The 24,032-nt window shown below is 42.0% G+C and overlaps 2 protein-coding genes across 4 annotated transcripts in view; one reads left to right on the top strand and one right to left on the bottom strand.

Annotated features, from left to right (window-relative positions):
• Positions 1–8,685, bottom strand: part of LOC124711243 (chromatin modification-related protein MEAF6) — a 55,421-nt gene extending 46,736 nt beyond the window's left edge. Inside the window, exon 1 of one of the 2 annotated variants that reach the window (XM_047241209.1) lies at positions 8,539–8,685. In XM_047241209.1, the coding sequence (XP_047097165.1) occupies positions 8,539–8,616 (78 nt within the window). In that variant the 5' untranslated portion in view covers positions 8,617–8,685. The remainder of the gene's footprint in view (positions 1–8,538) is intronic. The other variant, XM_047241210.1, reaches the window with a different exon arrangement.
• Positions 8,686–8,798: 113 nt separating this feature from the next.
• LOC124711242 (peroxisome biogenesis factor 2) overlaps positions 8,799–24,032 on the top strand; it is a 104,035-nt gene continuing 88,801 nt past the window's right edge. The window contains exon 1 of one of the 2 annotated variants that reach the window (XM_047241207.1): positions 8,799–9,051. In XM_047241207.1, the coding sequence (XP_047097163.1) occupies positions 9,010–9,051 (42 nt within the window). In that variant the 5' untranslated portion in view covers positions 8,799–9,009. The remainder of the gene's footprint in view (positions 9,052–24,032) is intronic. The other variant, XM_047241208.1, reaches the window with a different exon arrangement.

Here is a 24,032-nt window from a genome sequence, read left to right as displayed (position 1 = left end):
CCGAGAAATCCAATACTGTCTTGGGGGCAAAAGAGAACATGAGACAATGGAAGAAGATGACATACCCCCGGAAAGTGTCCTCGCCCAAATGGTTGAATTGCAGGTGGAGATGCAAAGCCATGACAAGAGGTTCAGGAGATCGAATCTAAGGAGACTATGGATAACTCGTGCACCACTTAAGATGTCCTTCCCTTTATGGCCCGCACTTCTGGAGAATTTGGAAAGTGGCAGGTCAAACCATAAAATGGGACCTGAACTTATAGGGCCGAAAAAGTGAAATTCCTTTTAGTCGCTTCTTACGACAGGCAGGGATCCTCGGGCCTATTCTAACCCTTGGACCTGCAGCGGGATATGTTTAATGCTTCACTGTGATTTTGCTGAGAACTGGTCTGTAATTCTCTCACGAGAAGTACAAGGGTATCATTGGAGTAATGACCGGGCTTCAATTTTTACAGGAGTGACATATTTCCAAAACCAGACCACAAGTGTTGCAGGTATAAGTGATGACACAGGACATGACTCAGCACATGCTTTGCTAGCAATGCGCAAAATTCTTCAATTGCAAACAGGGGCAGAGAAGATCATCATTATTTCGGATGGTGTTTCTAGTCATTTTAAAAATCGTTACCAGCTGTTTGAATTGAGTAAGTACACAGTGCTACTGGTCATGGGAAGGGGCTTTGTGATGGTGTAGGAGGCTTGCTGAAGCAGCATGCTATGAAACATTATCTTTCCAGACCAAATACAGCTGCAATTCAGGATGCTGAGGATTTTATGAGAGCCGTGAAATCTAAGAATTCCGTGAGCAGAAAAAAGAAGAATGGTGCAAACAAACTACTCCGGTGAAAGGAATTCAAGAAGACATATTTTTGGACCCAAAGTGATGGGCAAACTCATATTGCACACACTTTAACAAGCAGGATAATATTCTGATTCACAACCAGAGAAGGGGGATGTTTATGCCATGTGTGTGACTGTGACTGGTGGATTGCAGAGATTACAGATGCCAGTTATGAGTTAAATGCAATTGTAGTGAACTTTATGCTACCACATGTACTAGCTGCTGGATATAGGTTTCCAGCTGAAGGACAGCAACAATGTCATAAGTGCTCTCACTTCCTGTTCACAATGTTTTGAAGATTGTATGTGCTCCAGTTCCTATTGGTTCAACAGGAAGGCATTACTCTATATCAAAGGAAGATACTGAAGCAGTGGAACACATTTTTAATTCATTGACTGGCTAATTTCAGTACAAAACAAGTACACAGAAGTTGAATAAATTGAAAACTTCAAGTCTTTGGACCTTTCACATACATTTTAGAATGATATAAAAAGCTTTAAAATTGAGTATGTTACTTAGTCTTCAAAACTAAAATTATGTTAAATTGGGCTAAGTTTTGATTTTTATGAGTCTGTTATGTGATAATAAAGCAGGTTTTATGTATGGCAAAAATTTCAATTGTTTGTAAAACCTGTTCAACCTAAAATTGGATGCTCTCCTTTTCAGGGAATGTAGAACTATATGGTACAAATCAACAGAAAAAAGCAAAATGTTATGGATTCACATTTTTGGAAAAAAAGACCATAAATTATTAAAAAAAAACTTCAGAATGCTATAGTAAAAGAAATTTGACAGATAAGTCCAAATCGAGGATTTCTTTGTAATCAAAAAGCAATCAGCTTTAAAAAAATATCTAGAACTGTTCCACAGATACAGCATTTTAAACTTTTTTCCAAAATTTGCATCTTCAAAATGGTATTCAAAGTGTCATCTTTGGAGGGCTGTATCTTGGAGCAGAAATTTTTTTGGAGAAAACAAAAACATACGTGTACCTTACTTAGTCCTTCATTTTAACATATGCTAAATTCAATTATGTCCAAGACTATGAAGATAAGATTTTTTCCTAGCCTGCCTGAAATGATATGGACTATGCCTAGATGTTGTTCTTCTTGTCATTTGGGGCACTCAACATTCGGTTATTAGTGCCCACAAATATTTTCCTTGGGTGAATGACATTAAAAAACAACACTAGTAAACACTGGATAAAATCATTTACAGTCAAAGAGCCAATAATAAGATTAAAGCCTTAGAATTTGGGCATGGTGACTACCGATATAAAAGGAAAGTAATTAGCCACTATGACAAATACATTGGCAGATCTTTGACAACTTATCTCGTTCCCACTGATTTTGATTTTATCTTACCAGTACATTAAAAGAAGTATCTATTTGGACAATATGTGGGAGCATGCAGACAAATAGTTGCACGTGCACAGTACAGGGACAGTGGCAAAGACTCTAGCGTGCACATAATCATTTACTCTTTGCTTTGTGTTTGTTTTTGTCTTAGATGTTCTATGTTAAAGTCTGGCTCATTGCTTCACAATAAAGTTGAACATTAAGAATACGAACGAGTCTATCATTAATAGAGTGGAGCTACATAGTGGTGACCCCAAAGTCAAAAGAACACATATGGCAAGAGGCAGAGGAGAAGGACAACGAAGGTACACTACAACATATGCCAAATGGCAGAAGCTCTACAGCACGATCAGTACACCAGAAGGGTACACTGCACGGTCAGGTTCAGGAATTATGGAACGACATTCGACACCACTGAATGGATTCAGCGGAGCGGGACAGTGATATTACCAGGACAAAATCTGCGGCCGGAACACACGTACGAGAGGAAGATTCGCTGGGACAATGCATGAAAGTACGCCCGCCGCATTCCTGGCCGATAAACCGGAATTTTGGTTCTCCATGTTAGAACTGGCATTCATGCCTAATTGGGTAACTGATGACTGGGAAAAGTTCATGATAGCAGCAAACAGTCTGCTTGCCAGAGCAGCGATATTGGTTGAAGAGATAATTAGATGGCCGCCGGAAACGCAGCAATATACAACACTGAAGGGCTTTTTAATAAGCCGGCTTACTAAAACGCTAGATCAAAGAATCTGCCAGGTGTTGCGAGGTGAATGTAGAGGTGAAAGAATTCCCTCCAAATATTGGAGGCATTTGCGTGGAATCGTGACGGAAAATGAATTTTCAAACACTACACTTCATTCCATTTGGGCAGCACATCTTCCATCTGCAGTAAGAGCAGCTGTGGCAGCGAATGACGGATACAATATACAAGCACTACTCCAACTCGCTGACAGGGTTCATGCGACAGTTGAATCAACAAATTCTCTCAGTACAGCAAAGGTGGAGGCGACGATGGAAGAATATGAAACGGCGGCGATTAATAAGCAGCGGCGCGCTGTTACTGGTACACAACTTCAAAAACTCAAGGAGCAGCTAGACGGGCTGCAGAGGCAATGGAGGCGTTGAGAGCTACTGGTTCGGAGGTCCTGCCGACACATAAGGACAGTGGGATGTTCGGGATGTGACGACCTCTTGTTATTATTTGATAGATACGGGGGAAATGTACTTCCCTCAGTGACAGCACATCGTTTTGCCTCAAGGCTGCAAATAAACAGCCCATAATGATGTATGGCAGTTGTGTCACAGAAGTGAATTTAGGACCTAGTATTATTTGTCGTTGGACTTTTGTCATTGCAGATGTGGCAGAGTGCATATTAGGAGTAGATTTTCTATATGCATTCGGTATTGTGGTGGATATTTGGTTATCACAGCTTAGAGGGGGCAAAGAGTTGGTGCAGGGTCATGTAGGAATAATCACAGAGAAGGTACACGGTTCGGTTGGAGTGACAGAAGTATGCCGACTTAGAGGACCGTCAGCGCAGCAGATTGCCATGGTGGCCCATCATACAGTTCACCACATAAACACCGTGCCCAGGCCTCCGGTCTCCCTCAGACCGAGAAGGATGGCCCCACACAGATTTGGAGACACAAAAGCTGAGTTCGAAGAGATGTTGGAAACGGGAGTGATAAGAAGATCTGATAGTGCATGGGCCTCGCCTTTACATTTAGTGCGGAAGAAAGACGGAAATTTGAAGACCTTGTGGTGATTATAGGTTGTTGAATGCACGTACGATACCTGATCAGTATCCGGTTCCCAACATTCGTGACTTTACAAATAAATTGGCCGGAGTTGAATGTTTCAGTGTAGTCAACTGTAAAAAAGCATACCACCAAATACCGGAGGCTGACAGTGACATACCGAAGACAGCAGTCACTACACCTTTCGGTCTTTTCGAGTTTTTACGTATGCCATTTGGTTTAAAAAACGCTGCACAGACATGGCAACGTTTCATCGATGAGGTGCTGTGAGGGCTAGGGATTTCACTTTCGACTATTTAGACTATATACTGGTGTTCTACCAGCGACAGCAGCCCTCCACGAAGAGCACCTCCGGACAGTTTTCGAGAGGCTACGTACCTATGGTGTAGTGGTGAATGACACCAAATGCAGTTTGCGTAAAGATCGGGTGACTTACCTGGGTCACACAGTCTCAGCAGCTGTCATCCGTCCTTTGGAGGAGAAGGTCGAGGTTATACAGCAGATGCCTCGCCCGTTAGATTTGCAAAAGTTGGTGAGGTTCCTCGGTGTTTTAAATTTTTACCGCAGACATCTGCCAGGAGCTGTGTTTTTACAAGCGCCACTCACGGAGGCTTTGGCAGGCACGAACACCAGGAAAAATCAGAAGCTACAATGGACATCAAGCATGCAGTGCGCGTTCGAGCGGATCAAGGAAAGCCTAAAGCAAGCAGTTTTACTAGCTCACCCAGAGAAAGATGCGAAGCTAGCTATTGTTGTTGATACAAGTCAGGTGGCGATTGGGGCAGCGTGGCATCAGTGGACTGCTGGTCACTGGCAGCATTTAGGATTCTTCTCCAAGAAACACACAGACCCACAGCAGAATTGGAGTGCGTATGAGAGAGAGCTGCTGGCTGCTTATGAAGCCATAAGGTATTTCCGGCCTTACGTGGAAGCCAGACCATTTACATTGTTTACAGATTACAAATCGCTCACTTTCGCATTCTGAAAGCGTACGGATACTTTGTCACCTAAACAATTCAGGCAACTGGAATATATAAGCCAGTTTACTACTGATTTACGACATATTAATGGGGCAGAGAATATGGTGGCAGATTACTTCTCACGAGTTGCGGCAATAAAGTATTCAGTGAACTATGCTACAATGGTGAGAGAGCAGAAGGATGATGCACAACTGCAAGTTTTTCGGCAGAGCACGCCCACAGGGTTGAAATTAAGAAAACTGTGTATGGAAGGTGAGACAATACAGCTATGGTGCGATACCTCACAGGGACGGCCTAGACCTTTTGTGCCAGAGAGTTTGCGCAGGGAAGTTTGAAGGGTTACATGGTTTGGCTCATCCGAGACCCTGAGTGAGTGTAAAATTAATGACAGAGCTTTGCGCGTGGCCAGGAATTAAGAGAGACTGTCTGAAGTGGGCCCAGACGTGTCTAGATTGTCAACGATGTTAAGTGGGACACCATGTGAAGGAGCCAGTGGGTAAAGTTGACGGGCCAACTGGTCATTTTGAACATGTGCATCTGGATATTGTTGGACCGTTGCCAATGTCCGAAGGCTATCGGTATCTATTGACGGCAATTGACAGACTTACGAGGTGGGCAGAAGCAATTCCCATTTCCGACATATCAGCAGAGACAGTCAGCCAAGTGTTCTTGAGGATGTGGATAACCCGGTTCAGATGTCCGGTACATGTCACGATGGATCAAGGATGTCAGTTCGAATCCTCCTTGTTCCCGGAGCTGGCAAACATGTGCGGGTTCCGCCATCACCATACCACTATTTATCACCCGGAAAGCAATGGCATGGTAGAGCGGTGGCACCGAACACTTAAGGCCGCATTAATGCGCCATGGTGAGAATTGGTCAGAAGAATTGCCACTAGTGTTACGCACTGTTTTCAAACCTGACCTCGGAGCACCTACAGTGGAATTGGTATACGGGGAAACCTTACGCCTACCCCGAGAGTTTTTTCAGAAGAGTACAGGTGAGATGGACCTACCGTACTTGTTAACAAGAGTAAGGGCTCGACTGGCCAAGCTTAGGCCACAACCAGTGACTCAGCATGGCGTTAGGCCGTCGTTTTCGTACATCAAGAATTGAGCAAAAGCTCACATGTAATGTTGCGAACCGGCGCAGTCAAAACTCCATTGCAGCCGGAAAAAAAAGTACTACACCATACGAACCAGGCCATGACTATACTAGTTCACGATAAAAGTGTTACCGTGTCAATAGACTGGGTGAAGCCGGCTCACTTACTGCTAGAAGATGTAAGACAAGAAGAGGAGGAGGGCCTGCAGGAAGATGAGGGGCCCCTGCAGGGTGCAACAGATGGTAGGACAGCGAGCCAGATGAAGCCGCAAGAGGATATGACGATGGAGGAAGTATAGCCGGAAATTTGCCCAAGAGCCAGGTGAAAGGTCCGGTACAAGTTTCTGCACATTCCTGGAGCTCCGCTCTTCAGGGAGGGAGCTGTGTGGGAGCATGCGGATGAATAGTTGTGTGTGCACAGTGCAGGGGCAGCGGCAAAGACTCTATTGTGCACATAATCATTTACTCTTTGCTTTGTGTTTGTTTTTGTCTTAGATGTTCTATGTTAATTTCTGGCTCATTGGTTCACAATTAAGTTGAACATTAAGAATACGGACGAGTCTATCATTAATAGAATGGAGCTACGTAGTGACTACAAATATAATGGGAGAGATGAAATGTCGGAGGTGGCTGCCACACACTGTTTCCTCTACAGTGCAGTAAACGTTTAAGAAATATGAATGCAAAAGATTGCTTCACGTATTGCAAATAACTTAGACTAATTCCAACGGCAAAAGTGTTATGGTTCCGGGAAGCGAAAAAGTACTTACAAGGGAACCTTCCCATCGCAACCCCCTCAGATTTAGTCATAAGTTGGCACAGTGGATAGGCCTTGAAAAACTGAAAACAGATCAATTGAAAAAACAGGAAGAAGTTGTGCGGAACTGTGAAAAAATAAGCAAAATATACAAACTGAGTAGTTCATGCGAAGATAGGCAACGTCAAGGGCACCGGGAACGCAGGAGAGCCGTGGTCTCAGGGTAACGTGAGCAGCTGCGGAACGAAAGGTCCTTGGTTCAAATCTTCCATCGAGTGAAAAGTTTAATTTTTTATTTTCAGTTTATGTGACAAACTCTTATGTTTTCATCACTTTTTTGGGAGTGATTAACACATCCACAAGAAAACCTAAATCGGGCAAGGTAGAAGAATCTTTTTATGCCTTCGCCAAGTGTACAAGTTAGGTGGGTCGACAACATATTCCTGTCATGTGACGCACATGCCGTCACCTGTGTCGTATGGAATATATCAGATGTGTTTTCCTGTGGAGGAATCAGTTGACCTATGACCTTGCAATCAAATGTTTTCGGTTCCCATTGGAGAGGCACGTCCTTTCGTCTACTAATCGCACGGTTTTGCGATGCGGTTGCAAAACACAGACACTAAATTTATTACAGTGAACATAGACGTCAATGAACGAACGGACAGATAATAACTATGCAAAAATAAAGAAAATAAAATTTTCACTCGAGGAAAGACTTGAACCAAGGACCTGTCATTCGGCAGCTGCTCACGCTACCACGAGACCACGACGCTCCTCAGCTCACTTTGTCCATGATGTTACCTATGCGACCCGTGGACTACTCAGTTTGTATATTTTGCTTATTTTTTCACAGTTCCACACAACTTCTTCCTGTTTTCTCAATTGATCTGTGTTCAGTTTATCAGGGCCAATCCACTGTGACAACATATAAGTAAATCTGAAGGGGGTGCGATGGGGAGGTTCCCTTGTTAGTAGAAGTCAACATTACAAAAGGATACAATCTAGATTAGGATGTTCATGAGTCTTTAGGAGGAGGTCAGAAAGCAGAGCACTATATGGACTGAGGAAAGAAGACAAGCACATAGTGAAGGATTGAAAAAGTGCTGGAAAGAACTAAAATCACGAAATAAGACAACATCATGAGGGAGTTCCTTCATATGGTCCATAGGTGGCCAAAACTGAAGAAAGGCACACGGACATTACATTATTACCTCCATGTTCATGGCAAACTGTTTATCAGTTTTCTAACTACATTGTCTGTATTTGACAGTATAACTACAAAGCAGTTAGGCAACCTATTTATCAGTTTTGATTATATATTTGTTTTAGTTATTACTGTTATTATATTAAACAAACATATATTTATTTTTATTTTATATCAATATTTACTGGACTTAGGTGCAACTGAGCTTAAAAATCTTGTGTGTTCTATTAAATGCATACGCTGTTGCGATAATATCCTACTAAATTTTTATGTTTGGGGACAAATTACAATTTATGGACTAATTCCATGGTCATACATCGAAAAGTCCCACAGAACAAAAAGAAAAACAAATAGTTTAATAACTTAAGTGGGAAATCGAATAAGGCTACAATGTTTACATACAAACATAACCTAAGTACACAACATCACTTTGGTCACATTATTCAATGAATGTTGTTACTGAAACATTAATCACATTGCTAGGACTACATCGTTCCGTAACTTTCAACGTTGTGTATTATAATTACCGCGATTTCTGCTTTCCTCTTCACTAAATCAGCTAATTCAGCTCTAGTGTCAACAGTACCAATGTTTCTGGACGCCATTATTGTATTTGTACTTACTAACGTAATCTATCGATTGCGTATCGATATGCGGTAAAATTTAAATCAAGCTTTAAATAGTCCGACATATATTTTTAAGAGTTAACGATCATAAGTATCGCGGGATGCACGTATATTAATATGAAAATATATATCTTACATAAATAGGTACACAGAGTCTCCCTAATATTTCTCTACATCGTGTCAAACTACCAAAAATCATCTTGCGATGTGTTTGTCAGTGCGTTACAAAACAAACAGCAGACTCACCTATGTTTATATATCTTGTTTTTGTTGTGGTCCGATAAGATACAGTATGATAGCGTGTCCTTAATTTCGTGTTAAGTGAAGTGTTTCTTGCGATATATCCGTAAATTAAGGCAAACAGGCGTTAACATGGGATCGGGCCGCTCAGATGATGTTACGAGAGTGACACAAGTAAGAAAACAACATGTTTTTTAAACGAATCTATTGATGACTGCATATATTGTGAAGTTCGTGCTGTAGATCAAACAAACTTCGGTTGACTGACAATGTATAGGTTCATTTCACAAATATTCTGTAACCTAGTTCTAGCCTTGACTAGGTAGTATAGGACATTGAGGCACTGGCTAGGGATCTGAATGAAAAGGACCAGACGTTGACAGTAGGGGAAGCAGGTAACAGCGTGGCCAAGAATAGAAAATGGAGTGCCTTGGAGAAGCTTCGTACTGCAACATCACAAAGTGTGAACCTTGTTGAGATTTTGCAGCAGCACGATCCAACGAACAGATCAGTTTAATAGTGACTTCGAGCGGAGCTCATATCAGTGGGCGCTGCTTTTGTGAGATGGGGATACAAAAGACGTTGCATGCATCTTATAAGCATGAGGAGTTATAGATTAGTTGAACTGATAACGGAAAATTAAGAGGCAAGGTGGTTCACGATATGTAGAATTCCTTTGAATATAGGCCTAGGTGTGAGAGGAAAGCCTTTTTATGGTTGAATACCTCATTCAGGCAGACTGGTTTAAAAAAGATCAAGATAAATGAATGCAAAAGAAATTTGCTTGGATAACCTTACCAATATGTATATTATCGGACGGAAACGAACTTGACAAAGTTCTTGTATGTTTATGTGATCCTTGAATGTCAAAAGGAATTTGATGTCATTTCTAATTTTTACAGTATACAGATCCCCAATGGGGAACTTTCAACTATTCCTACAAAAATTTAAGTGATTATAATGCTATCTGTCAGGTGATAGCACAGTTAGGCCTAATGACAAATAAAAACAATAAGCGTACTATGGACCATGCTTTCCTTCATGCCTACCCGAATTTTTTTCTCTACACTGTTCAACTATAATAACATGTCCTGATTTTAATTCTAGTTGATTATATTTGACCAAATCTTGGATACCCATACTTCATTTAATTCATCTTTTGATTCTGCTAGTATATCTGACAACTTCTTGTCCCTAAATTAAAAGTTGTAGAAGGGGAAGGTTGTGTATTTATTTATTCACACAAGGATCATCTCACAATGATACAGGATTTGTAAAGGTAATACAATGCTATCAATCATCCAAAATATAACATACAGCATACATAACATGCCTTTAGAGGTTAGGACAGGTAGCCTGCAGAGACAAGACATGTGATCGACCATGGTCTTGATTAGGGAACTATTCCTGCTCTTGCCTTAACGATATAGAAAAATAATGGAAAACCCAGATCAGGATGGCCGGACAGAGCAGCTTGTTCCTCCTGAAAATGAGGCTTTGGTCCTGGAAAACCCAGATCAGGATGGCCGGACAGAGCAGCTTGTTCCTCCCGAAAATGAGGCTTTGGTCCTAACAGCTGCACTGCCTCTTTTGTTAGTTCTCTAATTTTAAGTGTTTCTTCATTTCCACCCAAATTGTTTCATGTGACTTGTAATATAAAATATAGTTTTCTTCTCCATAGCTCACACACTGAGGACACCCACTGATGAATCCTGGATTGTTGCTCATCACATGCTATATAAAACATTGTTCCATACTTCACTGCCACTCACACTAAAACAGCCACTGAAGACTCATGGACTGAGAAGACTGTGCCGTTTGACTCTGTTCCAGATCCCCTGTTTGACTGTGTACTACTGTCCACCTGAAAAACTAAGCCATCGGACATTACTATCGTGTATTATATGTCTTGACACATGATCCTCGTGATTGCAGTATACCGTGATAAAGTACTGAAATGGGACAAGGTGGTGTAGTTATCCACTTTCATTTCTGTCCATTAATCTGAGTCATCTAAGCGATCTTTAATAGTGTAATATTCATTACTAGTGAGGAACGTGTTCACTGCCTTTTTAAACATGCCTGTTTTAGTAATCTTTTTCATTTCCATTGGCAATTTATTATACAGTTATATTCCCTGATGTAAAATGCTGTTTTGAGTTCTTTGTTTGTTTTTTTCTGGGTAAATGTAACCCAGACTGACTTTTGTTCCATGATTATGTATAGAACTTTAGTGCAGTGTTTATTAATATTTTCCCTGATGTACACCACATATTGGTGTATACTCTCACTTGGTGAAGTAAGGATGCTCAACTTTTTAAATAGTTCTTTACAATGAGCCCAGCTACTATTTCCAGTTATTATTCTTATGGCCATTTTCTTCAGTTTAAAAACTGTTGCAATGTTTTATGCCTTTGATCCCCAGAAAAGAATCCCATAACTAAGAACTGAGTGGATATAAGCACTTCAGTTTTATTTCCTGCATTATGTATCAATTTTGTTATAATGCAATAAAACTGTTGTATCACATGTGTTATATTCATTAAGACAAAAACTGCGTAAGCCATCAAAGCAGTAACAGAGCAGCATGTTAACAGCATTTTGATTGTCTTTTTAAATAATGTCAAAGATAATCCAGTCACATAATAGAAATGTAATAAATGAAATAAATAAAGGAGCTTTTCTTGACCTATTTATCTCTTTACATTACCGCCTTTGAAATGATATCTAAAAGTAACCACATACATCATTCCGAGTGTAGCATTTTCTTACAATGACATTCATGAAAATTCGGATGCAACGGCTTTGTCAACAAGTCTGCTTCATTTTTATGTGTCAAAATGTATCAAACATCAGTCATTCCATCCATTACTTTTATTCTGATGAAATTATGTTTTATGGCCTATGTTTCAATCTTGATTTGTATAGGCCTATATGATTCCTGTAGTGTATGGTTGCCACTTGACTGTCACACCACACAAGAGTTGATTCCCTCGTCACCTCCTTCAGGTTCAGGCTCTTCAATAATGCTCTCTTCCTACTCCCCCTCTTGCCTAGGCTACCACTGTAACGTATTCAGTTCCCGTTGTGTTCAGTTCAACTGCAGTTTGTTTCATACTCTTCCAGGACACTGGAGATCCTGCCAGTAATGTTACATATTCCATAACACCTTTGTGATCATTTCTACAAGTAGCCCAATCAGCATCAGCGACCACTACAAGTATTTGACCAGGGGGATAATATTCGAGTTTGTAATGCGGTGTTTCCTTCATCCAGGCTATCTTAGAACACTTTTTGCTGCATTCTGATAGTTCACATTAAATTTTGAACTTTGCTGCTGGGAAAGCTATGTCTGGTCGAGTCCTCTGAAAGATAAAGGAGTCTACCGACAGGCTAATGATGAAGATTTTTAATTTCCTCATCACACTTCTCATCAAGGAAATTAGGTTTCATTCTCATTGCGATCTTCTCTCTCTTAGCATTTTGAAGCCTAGTCCTATCAAGTAGTTGATTACTGTACTCCTGAGAAAGGCAGATTGTTCCATTTTCTCTGTGCTCAAATTTCACACCTGATATCTGTAAAACAATGCCCATGTTCTCGATTTCAAAGCGACATTCTAAAAGAGTTTTTACTTTTTGCCTCATATCTCCATTTTGTGCAAATTTAAGCGTATTGTCCACCTATACAGACAGATCAATGAAAAATCTAGGATGGAATGTAACAATATAATAAAAAGGGGGTGCTACTCATCATGTAGCAGAGCTGCTGAGTCACAGAGAGGCACTACAAAAACACTGTCACACAATTAGCTTTTGGCCAACAAGGCCTTCGTCAAAATTAGGCAACATAAGCACACAGACATACTTACTCAAATGCAACCCACACACACATGACCACAGTCTCTGGCAGCTGGAGTCAGACAGTGAGCAGCAGGGCATTATGGGAGAGGCAACTGGTGGGGATAAGGAGGAGGCTGGGGTGGGGAGGGGGAGGGATAGCTGGTAGGGGTGGCGGATGGTAAAGTGCTGCTGGGAGTGTGCAGGGACGAGGTGGAGAGTGGGGCAGGCAGGTGCAGTCAGGAGGTTAGATGGAGGGCGGGGGAAACATATACAGATGGAATACCTATCACGTCCTTTGCACTTAGCTTTTGCACACATGGATGTATATAATTTTGAATAAATCCCAGTTTTTCTAGTGAGTTATTTAAATGATCATTCAAGCATATGCCACTTTGCTTTGGTCCATATATTGAGTAGTCTAAGTTGCAAACGAAACTTTCTTGACTCTTTTTGAAACCTTGTGGCTGGAGCATAAATACATTTTCCTTTAATTTACTGTGCAGATATGCACTTTTTAAATTATACTAATCAATATGCCAATTTTTCTCAACACTGGCTGCTATCAATAAATGAATCGTTTTGAAATTTGAAACAGGAGCATAAATCTGTTTGTAGTGTACACCTTCTACTTGACTAAATCCCTTTGAGACTAAACAAGCTTTAAAAATTTACTTCTCACCAACTGTTTTGTATCTAAATACTCATCTGTTCTGTACAAGAGTTATGCCAGATGGTAGCTCAACCAGTTTCCAAGCATCTTGATTCTTCAGAGAGCTAATTTCTTTGTTCATTGCAACTATCCATTCTTCTGTTTCATGATGACTTATGGGTTCATGATACTGTTATGGTTCATCACTATTCTTCCCTTGCTCACTGTTTATTTGTGCTTTTTCAGTAAAAGCCTTGTCTTTGGTACAAAGTGTCATTATTTAAACATGTTTTTTCATCCATTACATCTACTTTGTGAAGTTTCATCATATTCATCAACCTCCTGATTACCTTCAGTTTCTTCCAAAATGTCATCCTTATTTGAGAAACCATAAAATTCCTCTTCAGTGTTAGAATCTTTTCTTTCACTCTGTATTCCCTCATAAGTACTTGTCAATGATAATATGCTGTCATTGTACAGCTCAACAGATTCTTTCTGTTTCTTATTTTCAGTTGAGCATTTGCCATTAAAAAATTCTTTAAATATACAGTCCATGGATTCCACAACGTGTTTCATTCTTGTCATCCAGACCCTGTTTCCATGGCCATATAGAGAATATCCTGTAATAACACATTTTTCTGCTCTTCTGGATAATTTAGAACGACATCTTTTTTTGGATACGTGAACAAAAACTTTGCTTCCTGTCACATGTAAGTGTCTTACTTGCCCACAATTCATAAGGCATTTTTTCGTTGTTGTGGCTGTTTTTTGTTGTTGTGGCTATTTGTAACACAGTTTCCTATGTATCTTGCAGTGAACATCAGCTCAGCCAAGAACTCTTTGCTAAATTACTTCCTGGTAACTGTAATTATAGAATGTCCATTAAATTTCTGTTTAGGCTTTCATCTATGCCATTTTTCTGTGGTGTACACTTGTACGTCATTGTTATTTTATCCCAAATTCCTTGAGATTCACAGAACTGCGAGCATTTATGTGAACAGAATTCTAGGCCATTGTATGTGTGAATACTCTTCAAGTGTTTTCTGGTATGTATCTCCATTTGCATCTTCCATTTCTTGAATTCTTCAAATACTTCATCCTTATTTTTTAAGAAAAGCACGAATATATATCTGCTTGCATCATCCACGATACTCATTAAATATGTATTACCTCTGATACTTGGCACAATAGTTTCCATGAGATCCCTATGAACATGTTCTAAAATGGTTGTTCATTCCTTAGAAACTTGTGATACAGTTTTCAGAAATGATCTTCATGCGATTTACCTACCAAACAGTCATCATGTGGGTTTATTTCACCTTTTTCATAGTCTAATCCGGCCTGCTTCTGTTCTTATCATGTTGTGTTGTACACTTACTGACATGCATCATTCAACTATGCCATAAGTTAAGTGATTTTGAGTCACATTCCTTATTTCACAATAAGTTTATTGAGCTGTACAACTGAATATAGCTTCAATACAAGAGAAGGAAAGTTGCTACTCACCATATAGCGGAGATGCTGAGCCGTGATAGTCACAATAAAAAGATTCACACAAACATAACTTTCAGCTATTAAGGCCTTTGTCAACAGTAGACACACATACACACACACACACACACTCACACAAGCGCAACTTGCACACACATCTGCAGTCTCAGAGAGCTGGAACTGCACTGCGAGCAGCAGCAGCCAGCACATGATGGGAGTGGCGACTGGGTGGGGGTAAGGAGGAGGCTGGGGCGGGGAGGGGGAGGGGTAGTATGGTGGGAGTGGCAGACAGTGAAGTGTTGCAGTTTAGACGGAGGGTAGGAGAGAAAGGGGGGAGGGGGTAAGTAGCAGAAAGGAGAGAAATAAAATGAAATGAAATTAAAAGACTGGGTGTGCTGTTGAATTGACGGCTGTGTAGTGCTGGAATGGGAACAGGGAGAGGCTGGATGGGTGAGGACAGTGACTAACGAAGGTTGAAGCCAGGAGGGTTACGGGATCGTAGGATATATTGCAGGGAAAGTTCCCACCTACGCAATTCAGAAAAGCTGGTGTTGGTGGGAAGGATCCATATGGCGCATGCTGTGAAGGAGGCATTGAGATGAGGGGTATCATGTTTGGCAGCGTGTTCAGCTACAAGGTGGTCCACTTGATTTTTGGCCACAGTTATTGGTTGCCGTTCATGCGGACAGACAGCTTGTAGGTCATCTTCAACTTTTATAGTCCTGTCTTCCTCAGTTGCATGCAGGTTGCTTGTAGGTTGTCATGCCTACATAGAATTCAGCACAGTGGTTGCAGCTTAGCTTGTAGATCACATGACTGGTTTCACAGGTAGCCCTACCTTTGATGTGACAGGTAATGTTAGTGACCGGACTGGAGTAGGTGGTGATAGGAGGATGTATGGGACAGGTCTTGTATCTAGGTCTATTACAGGGGTACGAGCCATGAGGTAATGGATTGGGAGCAGGGGTTGCGTAAGGGTGGATGAGTATATTGTGTAGGTTCGGTGGACGGCGGAATACCACGGTAGGAAGGGTGGGAAGGATAGTGGGTGGGACATATCTCATTTCACTGCACGACGAGAGGTAATAGAAACCCTGGCGGGGAATGTAATTCAGTTGCTCCATTCCCAGATGGTACTGAGTTATGAGGGGAATGCTCCTAGGTGGCCGGGCTGTGGGACTTTGGGAGGTGGTGGGAGACTGGAAAGATAAGGCATGGGAGGTTTGTTTTTGTACAAGGATAGGAAGATAATTACAGTCAGTGAAGGCTTCAGTAAGACCCTCGGTATATTTAGAGAGGATTGCTTCGTCACTGCAGATGCTACGACCATGGGTGGCTAGGCTGTACGGAAGGGGCTTCTTGGTATGAAACGTGTGGCAGCTGTCGAAGTGGAGGTATTGCTGGTGGTTAGTATGTTTCGTATGGACGGAGGTACTGATTTAGCCATCTTTGAGGTGGAGGTCAACATCTAGGAAGGTGGCTTGTTGGGTTAAGTAGGACCAGGTGAAGCAAATGGGGGAGAAGTTGTTGAGGTTCTGGAGGAATGTGAATAAGGTGTCCTCACCTTCAATACAGATAGCAAAGATGTCATCAATGAATCTGAACCAGGTGAGGGGTTTGGGATTCTGGGTTTTTAGGAAGGATTCCTCTAGATGGCCCATGAATAGGTTTGCATAGGATGGTGCCATGCCGGTGCCCATAGCCGTACCACGGATTTTTTTGTAGGTAATGCTTTCAAAGGAGAAGTGATTGTGGGTGAGGATATAGTTGGTCATGGAAACTAGGAAGGAGGATGTTGGTTTGGAATCCATAGGGCTTCTGGAAAGGTATTGTTCGACAGCAGTAAGGCCGTGGGCATTAGGAATGTTAGTGTACAGGGAGGTGGCATCAATAGTGACAAGCAGGGCACCGTGTGGTAAAGGGAGAGGAACTGTGGGGAGTTGGTCAAGGAAATGGTTGGTATCTTTTATATAGGAGGATAGGTAATAGGTTGAAGGTGTTGGTCTACGAGAGCAGAGCTTCTCTCAGTGGGGGCACAGTAAACAGCCACAATGGGGCCACCTGGGTGGTTGGGTTTATGGACTTTAGGAAGCATGTAGAAGGTGGGAGTGCGGGGAGTGGTAGGGGTAAGTAGAGAGATGGACTCTGGGGAGAGGTTCTGGGATGGGCCTAAGGATTTGAGTAGTGACTGGAGATCGTGCTGGATTGCTGGAATGGGATCACTGTGGCATGGTTTGTAGTCCCACAGAAATATCAGTCCTTTCCAAAGGCCTCACCTTTTGTCCCACTCCCAAATTCAACCATGCAGGACTAGTTAAAGACCTTCTCTCCTTCTCCCGGTCCCTACAGTGGAAACACTTTTTTGCCACCAACCCGACCAATCAGACTCAACCAAAGACCAACATTGAACCTCGCCTAACTCATTTCACTCCCCCATTCAACCGTGATCCACCCCCACTGTCTCCAAACCACCCCCTTTTAACTTTCCAGAAATTCTTATCCTCGAACCTTGCCTCACCATCATTCCCCAAATCCCTCAACATGCATACTAACCTTACATCCGCAGAAAGAACTACAGTCCACCATCTAAAAACTCATCCCGATCCTATAATCCTACCTGCAGGCAAAGGCTCCACCACTGTAGTTTTGAACCGCAAGGATTACATGGCAGAAGGACCCCGTCAGCTATACACAAACCGTGCCACAGTGATCCCATTCCAGCAATCCAGCACGATCCACTACTCAAATCCTTAGGACCATACCAGAACCTCTTCCCAGAGTCCATCTCTCTACTTACCCCTACCACTCCCTGCACTCCCACCTTCTACATGATTCCTAAAGTCCATAAACCCAACCACCCAGGAGGCCCCATTGTGGCTGTTTATTGTGCCCCTGTGCACCCACTGAGAGAAGCTCTGCTCTCGTAGACCAACACCTTCAACCTATTACCTATCCTCCTATATAAAAGATACCAACCATTTCCTCGACCAACTCTCCACAGTTCTTCTCCCTTTACCACACGGTGCCTTGCTTGTCACTATTGATGCCACACCTGTACACTAGCATTCCTAATGCCCACAGCGTTACTGCTGTCGAACACAACCTTTCCAGACGCCCTATGGATTCCAAACCAACAACCTCCTTCCTAGTGTCCATGATCAACTATATCCTCACCCACAATTACTTCTCCTTTGAAGTCATTACCTACAAATAAATTTGTGGTACGGCTATGGGCCATCTAGAGGAATCCTTTCTAAAAACCCAGAATCCCAAACCCCTCACCTGGTTCAGATTCACTGATGAAATCTTTGCTATCTGGATTGAAGGTGAGGACACCTTATTCACATCCCTCCAGAACCTAAACAACTTCTCCCCCATTTGCTTCACCGGGTCCTACTCAACCCCACAAGCCACCTTCCTAGATGTTGACCTCCGTCTCAGAGATGGCTATATCAGTACCGCCGTCCATATCAAACCTACTAACCACCATAAATACCTCCACTTCGACAGCTGCCACCCATTTCACACCAAGAAGTCCCTTCTGTACAGCCAAGCCACCCGTGGTCATCGCATCTGCAGTGATGAGCAGTCCCTCTCTAAATATACCGAGGGTCTCCCTGAAGCCTTCACCGACGGTAATAAGTCCCACAGTCTGGCCACAGAGGGGCATTCCCCTCGTAACTCAGTACCATCCAGGACTGGGGCAACTGAATTACATTCTCTGCCAGGGTTTCAATTACCTCTTGTCATGCCCTGAAATAAGAAATGTCCTATCCACTATCCTTCCCACCCCTCCTACTGTGGTATTCTGCTGTCCACCGAACTTACACAATATACTCGTCCATCCTTATGCAATCCCTGCTCCCAATCCCGTACCTCATGGCTCATACCCCAGTATTAGACCTAGATGCAAGACCTGTCCCATACATCCTCCTATCACCACCTACTCCAGTCCGGTCACTAACATTACCTGTCACATCAAAGGCAGGGCTACCTGTGAAACCAGTCATGTGATCTACAAGCTAAGCTGCAACCACTGTGCTGAATCCTATGTAGGCATGACAACCAACAAGCTGTCTGTCCGCATGAACGGCCACCGACAAACTGTGGCCAAAAAACAAGCGGACCACCCTGTAGCTGAACACGCTGCCAAACATGATACCCCTCATCTCAATGACTGCTTCACAGCATGTGCCATATGGATCCTTCCCACCAACACAGCTTTTCTGAATTGCGCAGGTGGGAACTTTCCCTGCAATAGATCCTATGTTCCCATAACCCTTGTCCTCACCCATCCAGCCCCCTTCCTGTTCCCATTCCAGCACTACACAGCCGTCATTTCACCGCCACACCCAGTCTTTTAATTTCATTTAATTTTATTTCTCTCTTTTCTGCTATTTACCCCCTCCCCCCTCCACACCTTCTCTCCTACCCTCCGTCTAAATGGCAACACTTCACCGTTCGCCACTCCCACCATACTATCTCTCCCCCTCCCCGCTCCAGCCTCCTCCTTACCCCCACCCAGTCGCCACTTCCATCATGCACTGGTGCAGCTGCTCGCAGTGTAGTTTCAGCTTTCGGAGACTGCAGATGTGTGTGCAAGTTGCGCTTGCGTGAGTATGCGTGCGCGCGTGTGTGTATGTGTGTCTACTGCTGACAAAGGCCTTAATGGCCGAATGCTATGTTTGTGTGAATCTTTTTATTGTGCCTATCGCGGCTCAGCATCTCCGCTATATGGTGAGTAGCAACTTCCCTCCTCTCATATTGTTACATTCCATTCTGGATTTTCCATTGTTTGATTTGAACATGGCTTCATTTTTATGTAATGTAAACAACCTCCCTGCTGAATTTTAATGAGCAGTCTTCCAGATTTACATTGATCTTGCAACCTTCTTTGTTGAAAATGAACTTTCTATTGTTTTCAGTGAGATGCCTCACAGCTAAGATTGCAGGGTTAGTCTCAGGCCCAAGTAGTGTATTGTTAGCTACAAATTCCTTAGCTAAGTATTGCTAATTATCTTTGCAACAATATTAAAGAAGGAAAGTTACTACTCACCATATAGCGGAGTTGCTGAGTTGTGATAGGCACAACAAAAAGATTCACACAAACATAGCTTTCGGCTATTAAGGCCTTTGTAAACAATAGACATACACACACACACACACACACACACACACACACACACACACTAATGAAGGTTGAGGCCAGAAGGGTTACGAGATCGTAGGATGTATCACAGGGAATGTTCCCACCTGGGCAGTTCAGAAAAGCTGGTGTTGGTGGGAAGGATCCATATTGCATATGCTGTGAAGCAGTCATTGAAATGAGGGATATCATGTTTGGCAGCATGTTCAGCAACAGGGTGGGCCACTTGTTTCTTGGCTACAGTTTGTCAATGGCCATTCATATGGACAGATGGCTTGCTGGTTGTCAAGCCTACATAGACTGCAGCACAGTGGTTGTAGCTCAGCTTGTAAATCACATGATTGGTTTCACAGGTAGCCCTGCCTTTGCATTTACTGTACCTTTACCCATGGCTTCTGTTTTTCTACCACCAGCTAAGGTTATGATCTCAGCTAAAATATTTTTACTAATGGCTAAAAAATAATTTTCATTTGGAGGCATGTGATAAGTTACCCCAAAATCTACTATCCAGTTATCACTGTTCAATATAACTCTGCCACAGGCAGCACATATACTAACAGCTCCTAGTTTCTCTTGTTCCTTTTTAAATTTCCCCTTTTCAGGGCAGTTTCTGGATATGTGACGGACTTTGTGACAGTTGTAACAAACAAAAGTACCTATCTGTGTTGTTTCTTTCCTCATTTGTTCCTGCCCTTTGTCATGGTCCATAAGTGCATTTTTCAGTACTTTTGAGTATTGGCACCAGTATTAACTTTCAAGGACATTGTAGCATGCTTAAAATCATTATCTGGCAAATTGCACAAAGCTGTAACTATTGCAGCCTATTCGCCTGAAAGTCCACAAAGAATAGTCGTAGCTAAATCTCTGTCTTCCATTTCATCATCAATATTAGCTAGATTCACAATTCTTCATTTTTAGTGAATATAACTTCTGTCTTAGTTGCACAGTGCAAAACTTGCTGCCCGTTGGAGTGTATGATTTTTGAAGTTCTTCTATATTATTTTTGGATTTGGCAAATTTCGTATATGCACTTACTGCTTGCTGCATATGCAAAGTACAACTTTTGCTAGTACCTTATCTTGACATGTTATACACTGAGGTGACAAAAGTCGTGGGATGCCTCCTAATATCATGTCAGGCCACCTTTCGCCCAGCATAGTGCAGCAACTCAATGTGGCATGGTCTCAGTAAGTCATTGGAAGTCCCCTGCAGAAGTATTGAGCCATGCTCGTGGCATGGTGACATGTTTGCTTGGTGACATGTTTGGCAACATGAAGTCCACAAATGGCTGCAAATGGTCTCAGAGTAGCCGACCATACTTGCTTCCAGCCAATGATAGGGTCAGATGGACAAGAGCACCCAATCTATTCCGTGTAAACCTGGCACACACCTTTTAGGATCCACCACCAGGTTGCACAGTGCCTTGTTGAGAACTTGAGTCCATGGCTTTGTGGGTTTGAATCACACTTGAAAACCCTACCATCAGCTCTACCAACTGAAATTGGGATTCATCTGACCAAGCCATGCATTTCTAGTCACCAATATGGTCACAAGTTCAGGAGAGGCACTGTAGGTGATGTCGTGCTGTTAGCGAAGGCACTTGTGATGGTCATCTGCTGCTGTAGCCCATTAACACCAAATTCCACCGTCTTTCATTCAGCTGACAACTCTATGCAAATGCTGCTGCTCTTGGTCATTAAGTGAAGGCTGTTGGCCACTTTTTTGCCTGAAATTTGGTATTCTCGGCATGCTCTTGACACTGTGGATCTCAAAATATTGAATTCCCTGATGATTTTTTAAATGAAATGCTCCTTGCATATAGCTCCAACTACCATTCCATGTTCAAAGACTGTTATTTCCCATCATGTGGCCATAATCACATTGGAAACCTTTTTCACATGAATCACCTGAGGACAAATGACAGCTCTGCCAATGCAGTGTCCTTTTGTACTGTATGTACAAGATACTGGACTACTGCCATCTGTATATGTGCATATCATTGTCCACTGAACCGTCATATCAGTTTATGTGCCTTTTCGTTAGCATCTGGTGCGCCTTCACCATGTTCTGTCTCGCAAGGCTGAATTAGAGTCCACAAATCAGAATCTATTTGAAGCATAATTCACTCTGTTTAGTTTCTCAGTTGCGTGTCTGTTCTCCATTTTCTCTGAATATTTAACTACTCATTTTACTGTCGGTTTTCATTTCTATGAGATTCACAAACACAGCTCGGTCTCATTTAAGGTTTTCCAAATGCATTGCATAAAAATTGTCAGCCAGTATTGGTAGATTTTTTGACCCTGCCACGTGGATGACTTTTAGATTAGTTGATTCACCCTAACACAGTTTTCTGTTTTCTTTGTAGAGGAATAATACTGTTGTATCATACACATTATATTTATTAAGAAGAAAAGTGCATACACCATCAAAGCAGTAACAGAGTTACACTGTAACAACACTTTTGTTTTCTTTTTAAATAATATCTAAGATAATCTAATAACCCGCCAGGTTAGCCGAGAGCGCTAATGCGTTGCTTGTTGGACTCGGGTAGGCGCCCTGGCCCTGGATTGAATCCGCCCAGCGAATTACCGACGTCGGCCGGTGCGCCGGTCAGCCTGGATGTGGTTTTTAGGCAGTTTTCCACATCCCGCTAGATGAATACCGGGCTTGTCCCCATGTTCCGCCTCAGTTACACGAATCACAAGCATCTGAACATGTTCGCACTATTCCATGGATTACATTCGATGCAGACAGCTTCGATACACCAATTCCATCCCAGAGGTACAGGGTGGTGGCAGGAAGGGCATCCGGCCACTCGTAAAAAATTAACCTGGCCAGATCTGTCCTAACCATGCCGACCCTACGAAACCGCAGGACAAGACACCAGCAAAAGAAGAAGAAGAATCTTAAGCAAGACACCAGCAAAAGAAGAAGAAGAATCTTAAGATAATCCAATCACATCACAGAAATGAAATGAATGGAATAAATAAAGGAGCTTTTCTACACCTGTTTGTCTCTTAATAAATTTGCCGTTGAATGATGTTTTTGCCACAAGTGGTACCCTCTTCTATATTTTTTATACCTTTGATAATACTCAAGGACTGATGCAGCTTGTTTGCCAAGAACTGAGAAATTTAAGTGTCTGTGAGGACTTTGTAATACCCACAGTTATCCATCTATTTTCATTACTACCTGCTACAGTAGAAATGTTTCCCTTTGGAAATGGCACTTCAAAGACTAATTTAAAAAATGTGAATACTTAGAGAACTTAGCATCTACATTGCTTTTCATATACACTTCATTCCAGGTTTGATTTACCACTGCCCTAGAAAAAGCATGTATCTTACGAGCTGAGAAAATCCTTTCATAGGGCTGCAGTCTTGCAGGTTTCATCAAGCCTGTCTCTAGCTTCATTATATGACAGTAATGATCTGAACTGTCAATATCCATATGTTGATGGTCTAAAACTGAAGCTGAACTTTTTGAAATCTTTGTAGCATTGTTACTAATTTCACCCTCGACACTTAAATTAATATTCATGTTTCCATATATTGGTATGCTAGTTTTGGGGGTGGAGACCCTTTCCAGGATTTCATTTAATTTGTTGAAGAAAGTGTTCACATTACCACTAGGTGAGCAATAAATAAACAAAATGATTAGCTTCTTATCATCAGCTAGTTTTGTTACTTGAACAGCTGACAGTTCAAAATGTTTATCTACACTAATTGTGGTGAGATCGTCTCTAGCTTTAAACTGTGTGCCACCCCTGATACAGATACATGACTTCCACCCTTTAAGACAGACCTACAATAGCAACTTGCACATTCATATGTTGATAACACTGTATGTTGTAATTCATCACTTCTACACCAGTGCTCTTTAATGCACAGTACCATGCTGCTCAAAGACTGTTATTCAACTGCAAGCTGATGTACTTAATTTTTTTAATGGACAGCAGTTTTTGATTGAATAATGAAAATTCTGAGCAAATTTCCATGGTGCCTGAATGTTTCAGGGTGGTACATTCTA

This window comes from Schistocerca piceifrons, chromosome 8 (genome assembly GCF_021461385.2).
Source record: "Schistocerca piceifrons isolate TAMUIC-IGC-003096 chromosome 8, iqSchPice1.1, whole genome shotgun sequence".
NCBI classification, from domain to species: domain Eukaryota; kingdom Metazoa; phylum Arthropoda; class Insecta; order Orthoptera; family Acrididae; genus Schistocerca; species Schistocerca piceifrons.
This window is presented reverse-complemented; position numbering and strand designations above follow the sequence as displayed.